This window comes from Coregonus clupeaformis, unplaced genomic scaffold (genome assembly GCF_020615455.1).
Source record: "Coregonus clupeaformis isolate EN_2021a unplaced genomic scaffold, ASM2061545v1 scaf0002, whole genome shotgun sequence".
Taxonomy (NCBI): Eukaryota; Metazoa; Chordata; class Actinopteri; order Salmoniformes; family Salmonidae; genus Coregonus; species Coregonus clupeaformis.
Genome location: NW_025533457.1, coordinates 14,855 through 29,914, shown reverse-complemented (window position 1 = coordinate 29,914; position 15,060 = coordinate 14,855). Strand labels below are relative to the sequence as shown.

The window sequence follows — 15,060 nt, the reverse complement described above, 5'->3', positions numbered from 1 at the left end:
TTCTTGTCCCTTACCACATAGGCACTTTCTGTATCTGAAAGGATCAGATAGGTATGATATGGTAGTATCTCCACCTTGCTCTCTGATTGGTTAGGCAGAATTGAGCCTGAGTTTACTCTTTCCGTTCCCATCATTTGGACAATAAAGTTATCTTCATCTTCAGATCTCCCAGCTACCCGCCTCCCGGCTGCGTCAAGAGCAAGAAGAAGCTGAAGCCAGAACAAGATGGCGTCTCTAAATCCCACCGCCTTCTCCGCCGGACGTGCACCAGCACCGTCAAACAGCAGGTCGAGGCGGACGGCTGCGACCCCGCGGTCCCTGGGACCAAGACCACCCACCGTCTCCTGGGCCATTCCCTGTCCAGCGGAGACCCCCGTATGGACCACGGACCACTGCCTCTCAAACCCCACCGCCTGGGCAGGCCCTGCACGGCTGTGGTCAAACCAGAGGACCTCCGCCCCGCTCCCCACAAGCTCCTGCCTCGCTCGTGCTCCGGCGACCCCCGCTGTGAGCACCCGGGGGTGGGAGGAAGTGGGATGGGCCTGGGTAGTGGAGGGAGTGTAGGTAGTCTTGGGGGAGGTGGTGGTGGTGGGGGTAGTCTCGGGGGAGGTAGTCTCGGGGGATGTTTGAAGCACCACAGGCTGCTCAGTAGGTCGTGCTCTGGTTCTATCAGGACGGAGGAGCTGGATGGACTGAAACACCACCACCTGCTCAGCAGGTAAGATGAGAGAACATATTAACATAACATAGTACTTTATTAGTCCCCGAAAAAAGGAACATTTGTTTGCACCAGATGATACATAAATACACAACAACAAACACTAAAAGCAGCACCTCATGTGACGCCATGTTACTGCAGGTCCTAATACCTCATCAATACATGTGACTCCATGTTACTGCAGGTCCTAATACCTCATCAATACATGTGACTCCATGTTACTGCAGGTCCTAATACCTCATCAATTCATGTGACTCCATGTTACTGCAGGTCCTAATACCTCATCAGTACATGTGACTCCATGTTACTGCAGGTCCTAATACCTCATCAATACATGTGACTCCATGTTACTGCAGGTCCTAATACCTCATCAATTCATGTGACTCCATGTTACTGCAGGTCCTAATACCTCATCAGTACATGTGACTCCATGTTACTGCAGGTCCTAATACCTCATCAATACATGTGACTCCATGTTACTGCAGGTCCTAATACCTCATCAATTCATGTGACTCCATGTTACTGCAGGTCCTAATACCTCATCAGTACATGTGACTCCATGTTACTGCAGGTCCTAATACCTCATCAATTCATGTGACTCCATGTTACTGCAGGTCCTAATACCTCATCAATACATGTGACTCCATGTTACTGCAGGTCCTAATACCTCATCAATTCATGTGACTCCATGTTACTGCAGGTCCTAATACCTCATCAATGCATGTGACTCCATGTTACTGCAGGTCCTAATACCTCATCAATACATGTGACTCCATGTTACTGTATGTCCTAATACCTCATCAATTCATGTGACTCCATGTTACTGCAGGTCCTAATACCTCATCAATTCATGTGACTCCATGTTACTGCAGGTCCTAATACCTCATCAATTAATGTGACTCCATGTTACTGCAGGTCCTAATACCTCATCAATTCATGTGACTCCGCGTTACTGCAGGTCTTAATACCTCATCAATGCATGTGACTCCATGTTACTGCAGGTCCTAATACCTCATCAATTCATGTGACTCCATGTTACTGCAGGTCCTAATACCTCATCAATACATGTGACTCCATGTTACTGCAGGTCCTAATACCTCATCAGTACATGTGACTCCATGTTACTGCAGGTCCTAATACCTCATCAATTAATGTGACTCCATGTTACTGCAGGTCCTAATACCTCATCAATACATGTGACTCCATGTTACTGCAGGTCCTAATACCTCATCAGTACATGTGACTCCATGTTACTGCAGGTCCTAATACCTCATCAATACATGTGACTCCATGTTACTGCAGGTCCTAATACCTCATCAGTACATGTGACTCCATGTTACTGCAGGTCTTAATACCTCATCAATGCATGTGACTCCATGTTACTGCAGGTCCTAATACCTCATCAATTCATGTGACTCCATGTTACTGCAGGTCCTAATACCTCATCAATTCATGTGACTCCATGTTACTGCAGGTCCTAATACCTCATCAATTCATGTGACTCCATGTTACTGCAGGTCCTAATACCTCATCAATACATGTGACTCCATGTTACTGCAGGTCCTAATACCTCATCAATACATGTGACTCCATGTTACTGCAGGTCCTAATACCTCATCAATACATGTGACTCCATGTTACTGCAGGTCCTAATACCTCATCAATACATGTGACTCCATGTTACTGTATGTCCTAATACCTCATCAGTACATGTGACTCCATGTTACTGCAGGTCCTAATACCTCATCAATACATGTGACTCCATGTTACTGCAGGTCCTAATACCTCATCAATTAATGTGACTCCATGTTACTGCAGGTCCTAATACCTCATCAATACATGTGACTCCATGTTACTGCAGGTCCTAATACCTCATCAGTACATGTGACTCCATGTTACTGCAGGTCCTAATACCTCATCAATACATGTGACTCCATGTTACTGCAGGTCCTAATACCTCATCAGTACATGTGACTCCATGTTACTGCAGGTCCTAATACCTCATCAATGCATGTGACTCCATGTTACTGCAGGTCCTAATACCTCATCAATTCATGTGACTCCATGTTACTGCAGGTCCTAATACCTCATCAATTAATGTGACTCCATGTTACTGCAGGTTCTAATACCTCATCAATTCATGTGACTCCATGTTACTGCAGGTCCTAATACCTCATCAATACATGTGACTCCATGTTACTTCAGGTCCTAATACCTCATCAATACATGTGACTCCATGTTACTGCAGGTCCTAATACCTCATCAATACATGTGACTCCATGTTACTGCAGGTCCTAATACCTCATCAATACATGTGACTCCATGTTACTGCAGGTCCTAATACCTCATCAATTCATGTGACTCCATGTTACTGCAGGTCCTAATACCTCATCAATGCATGTGACTCCATGTTACTGCAGGTCCTAATACCTCATCAATACATGTGACTCCATGTTACTGTATGTCCTAATACCTCATCAATTCATGTGACTCCATGTTACTGCAGGTCTTAATACCTCATCAATGCATGTGACTCCATGTTACTGCAGGTCCTAATACCTCATCAATTAATGTGACTCCATGTTACTGCAGGTTCTAATACCTCATCAATTCATGTGACTCCGCGTTACTGCAGGTCTTAATACCTCATCAATGCATGTGACTCCATGTTACTGCAGGTCCTAATACCTCATCAATTCATGTGACTCCATGTTACTGCAGGTCCTAATACCTCATCAATACATGTGACTCCATGTTACTGTATGTCCTAATACCTCATCAGTACATGTGACTCCATGTTACTGCAGGTCCTAATACCTCATCAATTAATGTGACTCCATGTTACTGCAGGTCCTAATACCTCATCAATACATGTGACTCCATGTTACTGCAGGTCCTAATACCTCATCAGTACATGTGACTCCATGTTACTGCAGGTCCTAATACCTCATCAATACATGTGACTCCATGTTACTGCAGGTCCTAATACCTCATCAGTACATGTGACTCCATGTTACTGCAGGTCTTAATACCTCATCAATGCATGTGACTCCATGTTACTGCAGGTCCTAATACCTCATCAATTCATGTGACTCCATGTTACTGCAGGTCCTAATACCTCATCAATTAATGTGACTCCATGTTACTGCAGGTTCTAATACCTCATCAATTCATGTGACTCCATGTTACTGCAGGTCCTAATACCTCATCAATACATGTGACTCCATGTTACTGCAGGTCCTAATACCTCATCAATACATGTGACTCCATGTTACTGCAGGTCCTAATACCTCATCAATACATGTGACTCCATGTTACTGCAGGTCCTAATACCTCATCAATACATGTGACTCCATGTTACTGTATGTCCTAATACCTCATCAGTACATGTGACTCCATGTTACTGCAGGTCCTAATACCTCATCAATACATGTGACTCCATGTTACTGCAGGTCCTAATACCTCATCAATTAATGTGACTCCATGTTACTGCAGGTCCTAATACCTCATCAATACATGTGACTCCATGTTACTGCAGGTCCTAATACCTCATCAGTACATGTGACTCCATGTTACTGCAGGTCCTAATACCTCATCAATACATGTGACTCCATGTTACTGCAGGTCCTAATACCTCATCAGTACATGTGACTCCATGTTACTGCAGGTCCTAATACCTCATCAATTCATGTGACTCCATGTTACTGCAGGTCCTAATACCTCATCAATTCATGTGACTCCATGTTACTGCAGGTCCTAATACCTCATCAATTAATGTGACTCCATGTTACTGCAGGTTCTAATACCTCATCAATTCATGTGACTCCATGTTACTGCAGGTCCTAATACCTCATCAATACATGTGACTCCATGTTACTGCAGGTCCTAATACCTCATCAATACATGTGACTCCATGTTACTGCAGGTCCTAATACCTCATCAATACATGTGACTCCATGTTACTGCAGGTCCTAATACCTCATCAATACATGTGACTCCATGTTACTGCAGGTCCTAATACCTCATCAGTACATGTGACTCCATGTTACTGCAGGTCCTAATACCTCATCAATACATGTGACTCCATGTTACTGCAGGTCCTACTCCAGCAGTACCAAGATGGGCAAGGCTGTGGACATCTTCAAGGACTCTGTGGCTCCGTCCGAGGGGAGGCGGCTCTCTCTTACCTCAGGGCTCATCGGGATCCTCGCCCCTTCGCTCGCCACACCACCGCCGGTCAGTAAGGTTGCTTGTGATAGGGTTGATCCAAAAGGCATCCTCTCATGATTGGTTGATCTTGATTTGTCATTAGAAACAGGGATTGTTGAACTTTTTTGATCACAGGCAGGTAACAAACTTCCCTCTCTTCCTTTACAGCCAAACAATGGGGCCAAGTCCATACCGATAAAAGACAGAGGTTTCCTTGTCCAGGTAAATGCTCCCTGAATCTCACCTAAGCTCTTCTATCAATAATATGTTTAACACTTTACTTCAAGCAAATGTGTACATGTATAAGGAGTTGATACGTGTTATAAGCATATATGAGCATTTCTAATGTCTTCTGCCTTCAGACCATGGAGTATGCTGAGCAGAGGACTCCGGTCCTGAATGAGTTCTGTGTGGTGTGTGACGAACCACATGTGTTCCAGAACGGACCCATGCTCAGAGTGAGTACTGTACACACACACACACACACACACACGCACACACACATACTAACACACAGTACAAGATTTGTAAAAACAGAGCAATATTCAGTTTAGCCCATACAGCTAAATGTAACCAGACCCTGTAAGGTTTTAAAGCATGATGTGATGTTGGTACCAGCCAGAGGAGTACTCAGCCTCTATAAATACAGTAGGTTATTGGTACCAGCCAGAGGAGTACTCAGCCTCTATATCTACAGTAGGTTATTGGTACCAGCCAGAGGAGTACTCAGCCTCTATATCTACAGTAGGTTATTGGTACCAGCCAGAGGAGTACTCAGCCTCTATATCTACAGTAGGTTATTGGTACCAGCCAGAGGAGTACTCAGCCTCTATATCTACAGTATGTTATTGGTACCAGCCAGAGGAGTACTCAGCCTCTATATCTACAGTAGGTTATTGGTACCAGCCAGAGGAGTACTCAGTCTCTATATCTACAGTAGGTTATTGGTACCAGCCAGAGGAGTACTCAGCCTCTATATCTACAGTAGGTTATTGGTACCAGCCAGAGGAGTACTCAGCCTCTATATCTACAGTAGGTTATTGGTACCAGCCAGAGGAGTACTCAGCCTCTATATCTACAGTAGGTTATTGGTACCAGCCATAGGAGTACTCAGCCTCTATATCTACAGTAGGTTATTGGTACCAGCCAGAGGAGTACTCAGCCTCTATATCTACAGTAGGTTATTGGTACCAGCCAGAGGAGTACTCAGCCTCTATATCTACAGTAGGTTATTGGTACCAGCCAGAGGAGTACTCAGCCTCTATATCTACAGTAGGTTATTGGTACCAGCCAGAGGAGTACTCAGCCTCTATATCTACAGTAGGTTATTGGTACCAGCCAGAGGAGTACTCAGCCTCTATATCTACAGTAGGTTATTGGTACCAGCCAGAGGAGTACTCAGCCTCTATATCTACAGTAGGTTATTGGACCTGTCCTGAGTCATAATGATATGTCTATAGGTCACTGTCCTGAGTCCTAATGATACGACTATACCTGTGGTATGAGGGCTTTGTATACCAGTATTAGCTGTATTTGTTTTGTCCCAGGCCATTCCTGTCCTGAAGACCGGCTGGGTGGACAGCAGCCTGACTGTGGCTGTTTCTGACTCATTTAAACCCAAAACAACCTTGTCGCTAACGATCAGCACGCCCATTACAATCTATCTAAATGAATTAGAGGGAGATAATATGCTGTAAAGCTAAACAAGGTATCCGTCTTAATGATCCTATCAATATGGTGTCACACCCCCCAGCCCACAGTGTGTGAACGGGAGCTGTGTGTGTTTGCCTTTCAAACACTGGGGGTGATGAATGAGGCAGCCGACGAGATCGCCACAGGAGCTCAGGTATACACACACACATTCACACACATTATCTCACACACACACACACACATTCACACACACACACACACACACACACACACACACACACACACACACACACACACACACACACACACACATTCACACATTCACACACACACACACACATTCACACACACACACATTCACACACATTCTCTCACACACACACACACACACACACACACATCCTCACACACACACACACACACACACACACACACACACACACATTCACACACACACACACACACACACACATTCACACATTCACACACACACACACACACTCACACACACACACACACTCACACTCACCCAGTTGGCTGAATGTTGTTATTTCTCTGTAGGTGGTGGATCTGTTGGTGTCCATGTGCAGGTCGGCTCTAGAGTCCCCCAGGAAAGTTGTCATCTTTGAGCCATATCCCTCCGTGGTGGATCCGTGTGACTCCCAGGCACTGGCCTTCAACCCAAGGGTACAGCTTTTATCAGCAGCAATTTGATGAATTCCACAATAAATCCACCCCAATATACGATTTATACGGCTAAGCCAATGTCGGACAGAGGCCATTTAGTGTAAATATGCAGAGGGCTTTTAGTTGTTGTTGGTAGATCCCATGCTGAATTCCAGTGTGTCCTTTTTGAAGTGGTGCATACTGCCTGTGATGCATAACAATGTCAGCTTACTCAGAAATACAAGATGGATATGTCTTTACTGGGTTGACCATGATGCTTGTGGTTCATTTCAGAAAAAGGACTATGACCGAGTGATGAGAGCCCTTGACAGCCTTACATCTATCAGAGAAATGTCCCAGGTAACCAACCCTAACCCTTGACAGCCTTACATCTATCAGATAAATAGTATGGAGGAATGGAGCCTTCCTTCGCATTTACAGGCCAAAGTCACCTGTGATGGTTGTTTTTTCATAGCATTATGGAGCTTCTGTCAATGTCAGCTTATAGCGCTATTCTACAGTGTTCAGCATCTAAAACACACACACACAGGCTTGTATACCTAACCTTGTGGGGACACACAATTCAGTCCCATTCCAAATCCTATTTTCCCTAACCCCTAACCATAACCCTAACCTTAACCCTAACCCTAGCTCCTAACCCTAATTCTAACCCTAACACGAATTCTACCTTAAAACCTCTAAAGGATCGGACCCATTTTTTCAATTTTTTGCCTAAAATGACATACCCAAATCTAGCTGCCTGTAGCTCAGGACCTGAAGCAAGGATGTGCATATTCTTGATATCATTTGAAAGGAAACACTTTGAAGTTTGTGGAAATGTGAAATTAATGTAGGAGAATATAACACATTAGATCTGGAAAAAAATTATACAAACAAAACAACATGCGTTTTTTTTTTTTTTTTCCCCATCTTTGAAATGCAAGAGAAAGGCCATAATATCATATAGAGGTGTACACGCAATTTAGATTTCGGCCACTAGATGGCAGCAGTGTGTGCAAAGTTTCAGATTGATCCAGTGAAGCATTGCAATACTGGACTATTTTGTATCAAGTCTGCCCAAATGTGCCGAACTGGTCAATTGAAACATTTTCAAGTACATAACTATAGAGAACATACAAAAATGATATGGTAATACTAAATGTAAGTTTACACACTCCCAGGAATGTCATACATGATGGATCATTAGCTTATACACTAACTTTCACACATCTAGATGGCCGGGCGGGTTGGGTGTGGAGCCAGAGACAGCAGGGGTTCAAACTGTAGAACCCAGTTCCTACATTTGAACATAAAAATGGATTTTATCAAAACTATGCTACATTTTATCTCTGGGACCCTTAGGATGACAAATCAGAGCAAGATTACTGAATGTAAGTACATTATTAACCTTCAGAGGTGAATGTATCAAACCAGTTGCCGTGCTAAGTTTTTTGTTGTTGTGCACTCTCCTCAAACAATAGCATGGTATTTTTTTCACTGTAATAGCTACTGTAAATTGGACAGTGCAGTTAGACTAACGATAATTTAAGCTTTCTGCCCATGTAAGACATGTCTATGTCCTGGAAAGTTTGCTGTTACTTACAACAGTCATGCTAATCACATTAGCTCAACCGTCCCGTATACGGGACACCGATCCCGTAGAGGTTAACCCTAAACCCCCTAGAAATAGCATTTGACCTTGTGGGGACTAACAAAATGTCCCCAATTGGTCAACTTTGTGTTAGACACACACCAGCATTACAAGAGGACGTGTGATTGATTCTCATTGCGTCTCTCGTCCTCTGCTATGTCTCCCCTGTGTGTGTGTCCTGTGCCTCTGCTATGTCTCCCCTGTGTGTGTGTCCTGGTCCTCTGCTATGTCTCCCCTGTGTGTGTCCTGTGCCTCTGCTATGTCTCCCCTGTGTGTGTCCTGTGCCTCTGCTATGTCTCCCCTGTGTGTGTCCTGGTCCTCTGCTATGTCTCCCCTGTGTGTGTCCTGGTCCTCTGCTATGTCTCCCCTGTGTGTGTCCTGGTCCTCTGCTATGTCTCCCCTGTGTGTGTGTCCTGTGCCTCTGCTATGTCTCCCCTGTGTGTGTCCTGGTCCTCTGCTATGTCTCCCCTGTGTGTGTCCTGGTCCTCTGCTATGTCTCCCCTGTGTGTGTGTCCTGGTCCTCTGCTATGTCTCCCCTGTGTGTGTCCTGTGCCTCTGCTATGTCTCCCCTGTGTGTGTCCTGTGCCTCTGCTATGTCTCCCCTGTGTGTGTGTCCTGGTCCTCTGCTATGTCTCCCCTGTGTGTGTCCTGGTCCTCTGCTATGTCTCCCCTGTGTGTGTGTCCTGTGCCTCTGCTATGTCGCCCCTGTGTGTGTCCTGTGCCTCTGCTATGTCTCCCCTGTGTGTGTCCTGGTCCTCTGCTATGTCTCCCCTGTGTGTGTCCTGTGCCTCTGCTATGTCTCCCCTGTGTGTGTGTCCTGGTCCTCTGCTATGTCTCCCCTGTGTGTGTCCTGGTCCTCTGCTATGTCTCCCCTGTGTGTGTCCTGTGCCTCTGCTATGTCTCCCCTGTGTGTGTCCTGGTCCTCTGCTATGTCTCCCCTGTGTGTGTCCTGGTCCTCTGCTATGTCTCCCCTGTGTGTGTCCTGGTCCTCTGCTATGTCTCCCCTGTGTGTGTCCTGGTCCTCTGCTATGTCTCCCCTGTGTGTGTCCTGTGCCTCTGCTATGTCTCCCCTGTGTGTGTCCTGGTCCTCTGCTATGTCTCCCCTGTGTGAGTCCTGGTCCTCTGCTATGTCTCCCCTGTGTGTGTCCTGGTCCTCTGCTATGTCTCCCCTGTGTGTGTCCTGTGCCTCTGCTATGTCTCCCCTGTGTGTGTCCTGGTCCTCTGCTATGTCTCCCCTGTGTGTCCTGGTCCTCTGCTATGTCTCCCCTGTGTGTGTCCTGGTCCTCTGCTATGTCTCCCCCTGTGTGTGTCCTGGTCCTCTGCTATGTCTCCCCCTGTGTGTGTCCTGTGCCTCTGCTATGTCTCCCCTGTGTGTGTCCTGGTCCTCTGCTATGTCTCCCCTGTGTGAGTCCTGGTCCTCTGCTATGTCTCCCCTGTGTGTGTCCTGGTCCTCTGCTATGTCTCCCCTGTGTGTGTCCTGTGCCTCTGCTATGTCTCCCCTGTGTGTGTCCTGGTCCTCTGCTATGTCTCCCCTGTGTGTGTCCTGTGCCTCTGCTATGTCTCCCCTGTGTGTGTCCTGGTCCTCTGCTATGTCTCCCCCTGTGTGTGTCCTGTGCCTCTGCTATGTCTCCCCTGTGTGTGTCCTGGTCCTCTGCTATGTCTCCCCTGTGTGTGTCCTGGTCCTCTGCTATGTATCCCCTGTGTGTGTCCTGGTCCTCTGCTATGTATCCCCTGTGTGTGTCCTGGTCCTCTGCTATGTATCCCCTGTGTGTGTCCTGGTCCTCTGTTCCCATTCAGCCAGTGGAGTTAAAAGGAAGGTTGTCTCTCTACAGGCACCTTACCTGGAGGTCAAGAGGCAGATGGACAAGCATGATCCTTTAGCTCACCCTTTACTACAATGGTAAGACACCCCTTACTACAATGGTAAGACACCCTTTACTACAATGGTAAGAAACACCTTACTACAATGGTAAGAAACACCTTACTGCAATGGTAAGAATCCCCTTACTACAATGGTAAGAAACACCTTACTACAATGGTAAGAAACACCTCACTGCAATGGTAAGAAACACCTTACTACAATGGTAAGAAACACCTTACTACAATGGTAAGAAACACCTCACTGCAATGGTAAGAAACACCTTACTGCCATGGTAAGAATCCCCTCACTGCCATGGTAAGACACCCCTCACAGCCATGGTAAGAAACCACTTACTGCCATGGTAAGAATCCCCTCACTGCCATGGTAAGAATTCTCTCGCTGCCATGGTAAGAAACCCCTCACTGCCATGGTAAGAAACCACTTACTGCCATGGTAAGAAACCCCTCACTGCCATGGTAAGAATCCCCTCACTGCCATGGTAAGACACCCCTCACTGCCATGGTAAGAAACCCCTCACTGCCATGGTAAGAAACCCCTCACTGCCATGGTAAGAAACCCCTCACTGCCATGGTAAGAAACCCCTCACTGCCATGGTAAGAAACCCCTCACTGCCATGGTAAGAAACCACTTACTGCCATGGTAAGAATCCCCTCACTGCCATGGTAAGAAACCCCTCACTGCCATGGTAAGAAACCACTTACTGCCATGGTAAGAATCCCCTCACTGCCATGGTAAGAAACCCCTCACTGCCATGGTAAGAAACCCCTCACTGCCATGGTAAGAAATCCCTCACTGCCATGGTAAGAAACACCTTACTGCCATGGTAAGAATCCCCTCACTGCCATGGTAAGAAATCCCCTCACTGCCATGGTAAGAAACCCCTCACTGCCATGGTAAGAAACCCCTCACTGCCATGGTAAGAAACCCCTCACTGCCATGGTAAGAAACCCCTCACTTCCATGGTAAGAAACCCCTCACTGCCATGGTAAGAATCCCCTCACTGCCATGGTAAGAATCCCCTCACTGCCATGGTAAGAATCCCCTCACTGCCATGGTAAGAAACCCCTCACTGCCATGGTAAGAAACCTTTCACTGCCATGGTAAGAAACCCCTCACTGCCATGGTAAGAATCCCCTCACTGCCATGGTAAGAAACACCTTACTGCCATGGTAAGAAACCACTTACTGCCATGGTAAGAAACCACTTACTGCCATGGTAAGAATCCCCTCACTGCCATGGTAAGAATCCCCTCACTGCCATGGTAAGAAACACCTTACTGCCATGGTAAGAAACCACTTACTGCCATGGTAAGAAACCCTCACTGCCATGGTAAGAATCCCCTCACTGCCATGGTAAGAATCCCCTCACTGCCATGGTAAGAATCCTTTCACTGCCATGGTAAGAATCCTTTCACTGCCATGGTAAGACACCCCTCACTGCCATGGTAAGAATCCCCTCACTGCCATGGCAAGAAACCTTTCACTGCCATGGTAAGAATCCTTTCACTGCCATGGTAAGAATCCTTTCACTGCCATGGTAAGACACCCCTCACTGCCATGGTAAGAATCCCCTCACTGCCATGGCAAGAAACCTTTCACTGCCATGGTAAGAATCCCCTCACTGCCATGGTAAGAATCCCCTCACTGCCATGGTAAGAATCATTTCACTGCCATGGTAAGACACCCCTCACTGCCATGGTAAGAATCCCCTCACTGCCATGGTAAGAATCCCCTCACTGCCATGGTAAGAAACTACTTACTGCCATGGTAAGAATCCCCTCACTGCCATTGTAAGAATCCCCTTACTGCCATGGTAAGAATCCCCTCACTGCCATGGTAAGAATCCCCTCACTGCCATGGTAAGAATCCCTCCACTGCCATGGTAAGAATCCCCTCACTGCCATGGTAAGAATCCCCTCACTGCCATTGTAAGAATCCCCTCACTGCCATTGTAAGAATCCCCTCACTGCCATGGTAAGAATCCCCTCACTGCCATGGTAAGAATCCTTTCACTGCCATGGTAAGACACCCCTCACTGCCATGGTAAGAAACCCCTCACTGCCATGGCAAGAATCCTTTCACTGCCATGGTAAGAATCCCCTCACTGCCATGGTAAGAATCCCCTCACTGCCATGGTAAGAAATATTTTACTGCCATGGTAAGAATCCCCTCACTGCCATGGTAAGAATCCTTTCACTGCCATGGTAAGAATCCTTTCACTGCCATGGTAAGAAACCCCTCACTGCCATGGCAAGAATCCTTTCACTGCCATTGTAAGAATCCCCTCACTGCCATGGTAAGAATCCCCTCACTGCCATGGTAAGAATCCTTTCACTGCCATGGTAAGAATCCCCTCACTGCCATGGTAAGAAACCCCTCACTGCCATGGTAAGAATCCTTTCACTGCCATGGTAAGAATCCCCTCACTGCCATGGTAAGAATCCTTTCACTGCCATGGCAAGAATCCTTTCACTGCCATGGTAAGAATCCCCTCACTGCCATGGTAAGAATAATTTCACTGCCATGGTAAGACACCCCTCACTGCCATGGTAAGAATCCCCTCACTGCCATGGTAAGAATCCCCTCACTGCCATGGTAAGAAACTACTTACTGCCATGGTAAGAATCCCTCACTGCCATTGTAAGAATCCCTTACTGCCATGGTAAGAATCCCTCACTGCCATGGTAAGAATCCCTCACTGCCATGGTAAGAATCCCCCTCACTGCCATGGTAAGAATCCCTCACTGCCATTGTAAGAATCCCTCACTGCCATGGTAAGAATCCTTCACTGCCATGGTAAGACACCCTCACTGCCATGGTAAGAAACCCTCACTGCCATGGCAGAGATCCTTTCACTGCCATGGTAAGAATCCCTCACTGCCATGGTAAGAATCCCCCTCACTGCCATGGTAAGAAACATTTTACTGCCATGGTAAGAATCCCCTCACTGCCATGGTAAGAATCCTTTCACTGCCATGGTAAGAATCCTTTCACTGCCATGGTAAGAAACCCCTCACTGCCATGGCAAGAATCCTTTCACTGCCATGGTAAGAATCCCCTCACTGCCATGGTAAGAATCCTTTCACTGCCATGGTAAGAATCCCCTCACTGCCATGGTAAGAATCCCCTCACTGCCATGGTAAGAATCCCCTCACTGCCATGGTAAGAAACCCTCACTGCCATGGTAAGAATCCCCTCACTGCCATGGTAAGAATCCTTTCACTGCCATGGTAAGAATCCCCTCACTGCCATGGTAAGAAACCCCTCACTGCCATGGTAAGAATCCTTTCACTGCCATGGTAAGAATCCCCTCACTGCCATGGTAAGAATCCTTTCACTGCCATGGCAAGAATCCTTTCACTGCCATGGTAAGAAACCCCTCACTGCCATGGTAAGAAACCCCTCACTGCCATGGTAAGAAACCCCTCACTGCCATGGTAAGAATCCCCTCACTGCCATGGTAAGAATCCCCTCACTGCCATGGTAAGAATCCCCTCACTGCCATGGTAAGAATCCCCTCACTGCCATGGTAAGAAACCCCTCACTGCCATGGTAAGAAACCCCTCACTGCCATGGTAAGAAACCTTTCACTGCCATGGCAAGAAACCGTTTACTTAATTTTCCCAACTAAACCTAATTATTTTCATAAATAGCCTAAGATTTAGTGTCACGAGTCCGCAATCGAAAAAGAGTTTGAAAGTTATTTTACAGGAGGAAAAACCCAATGTTTCGGCTGTTAGGCCATTGTCAGCCTGCAATTCAAATCAGTAGTCGGAAACATATTGAATGTACAGGCAGACCAGGCCATGAGACAGTTGATTGATACATTCAACACCACAGAAAGTGTGAATGACAGCTACTTCAGTATCTAACAACAGGTCGATCTAGCAGCTGGAGGTATTGTATTGCAAACTGTAATGTCTAAAGCAACCGGTTTTTTGTTTTTCTCTCTAGGGTGATATCCAGTAACAGATCACACATCGTCAAACTACCAGCTACCAGAGTGAGTTTTATACATAATTCAAATGCTGTTGTTTGGCCGTAGAGGAGATTAGATAGAACTAGAGTTACTGCAAAACGACATATTAAAAAAAATCAACCCCAGATGATAATATCTCTATATTTATGGTTATTAAGTCTGTCTTAACCTTAATCTCCCTAGACTTGATGTAATATCTCTCTGATGGTATTTTCTCGTCCGGCATTCAGTCTTTTCTGGGTGTTCCTGTGAAGTCATAAGACAGGTTGATTTATAGAGTTGTGAAGAACGGAGAGAACAGGA

General features: G+C 46.3%; 1 protein-coding gene across 1 annotated transcript in view; it reads left to right on the top strand.

Moving 5' to 3' along the window:
- LOC121530754 (protein mono-ADP-ribosyltransferase PARP8) overlaps window positions 1-15,060 on the top strand; it is a 77,190-nt gene that overhangs the window by 54,150 nt on the left and 7,980 nt on the right. Inside the window, exons 11-20 of the mRNA XM_045212261.1 lie at window positions 22-51; window positions 164-718; window positions 4,816-4,954; window positions 5,096-5,149; window positions 5,290-5,385; window positions 6,681-6,773; window positions 7,142-7,267; window positions 7,541-7,606; window positions 10,730-10,797; window positions 14,733-14,781. Of these exons, the coding sequence (XP_045068196.1) occupies window positions 22-51; window positions 164-718; window positions 4,816-4,954; window positions 5,096-5,149; window positions 5,290-5,385; window positions 6,681-6,773; window positions 7,142-7,267; window positions 7,541-7,606; window positions 10,730-10,797; window positions 14,733-14,781 (1,276 nt within the window). The remainder of the gene's footprint in view (window positions 1-21; window positions 52-163; window positions 719-4,815; window positions 4,955-5,095; window positions 5,150-5,289; window positions 5,386-6,680; window positions 6,774-7,141; window positions 7,268-7,540; window positions 7,607-10,729; window positions 10,798-14,732; window positions 14,782-15,060) is intronic.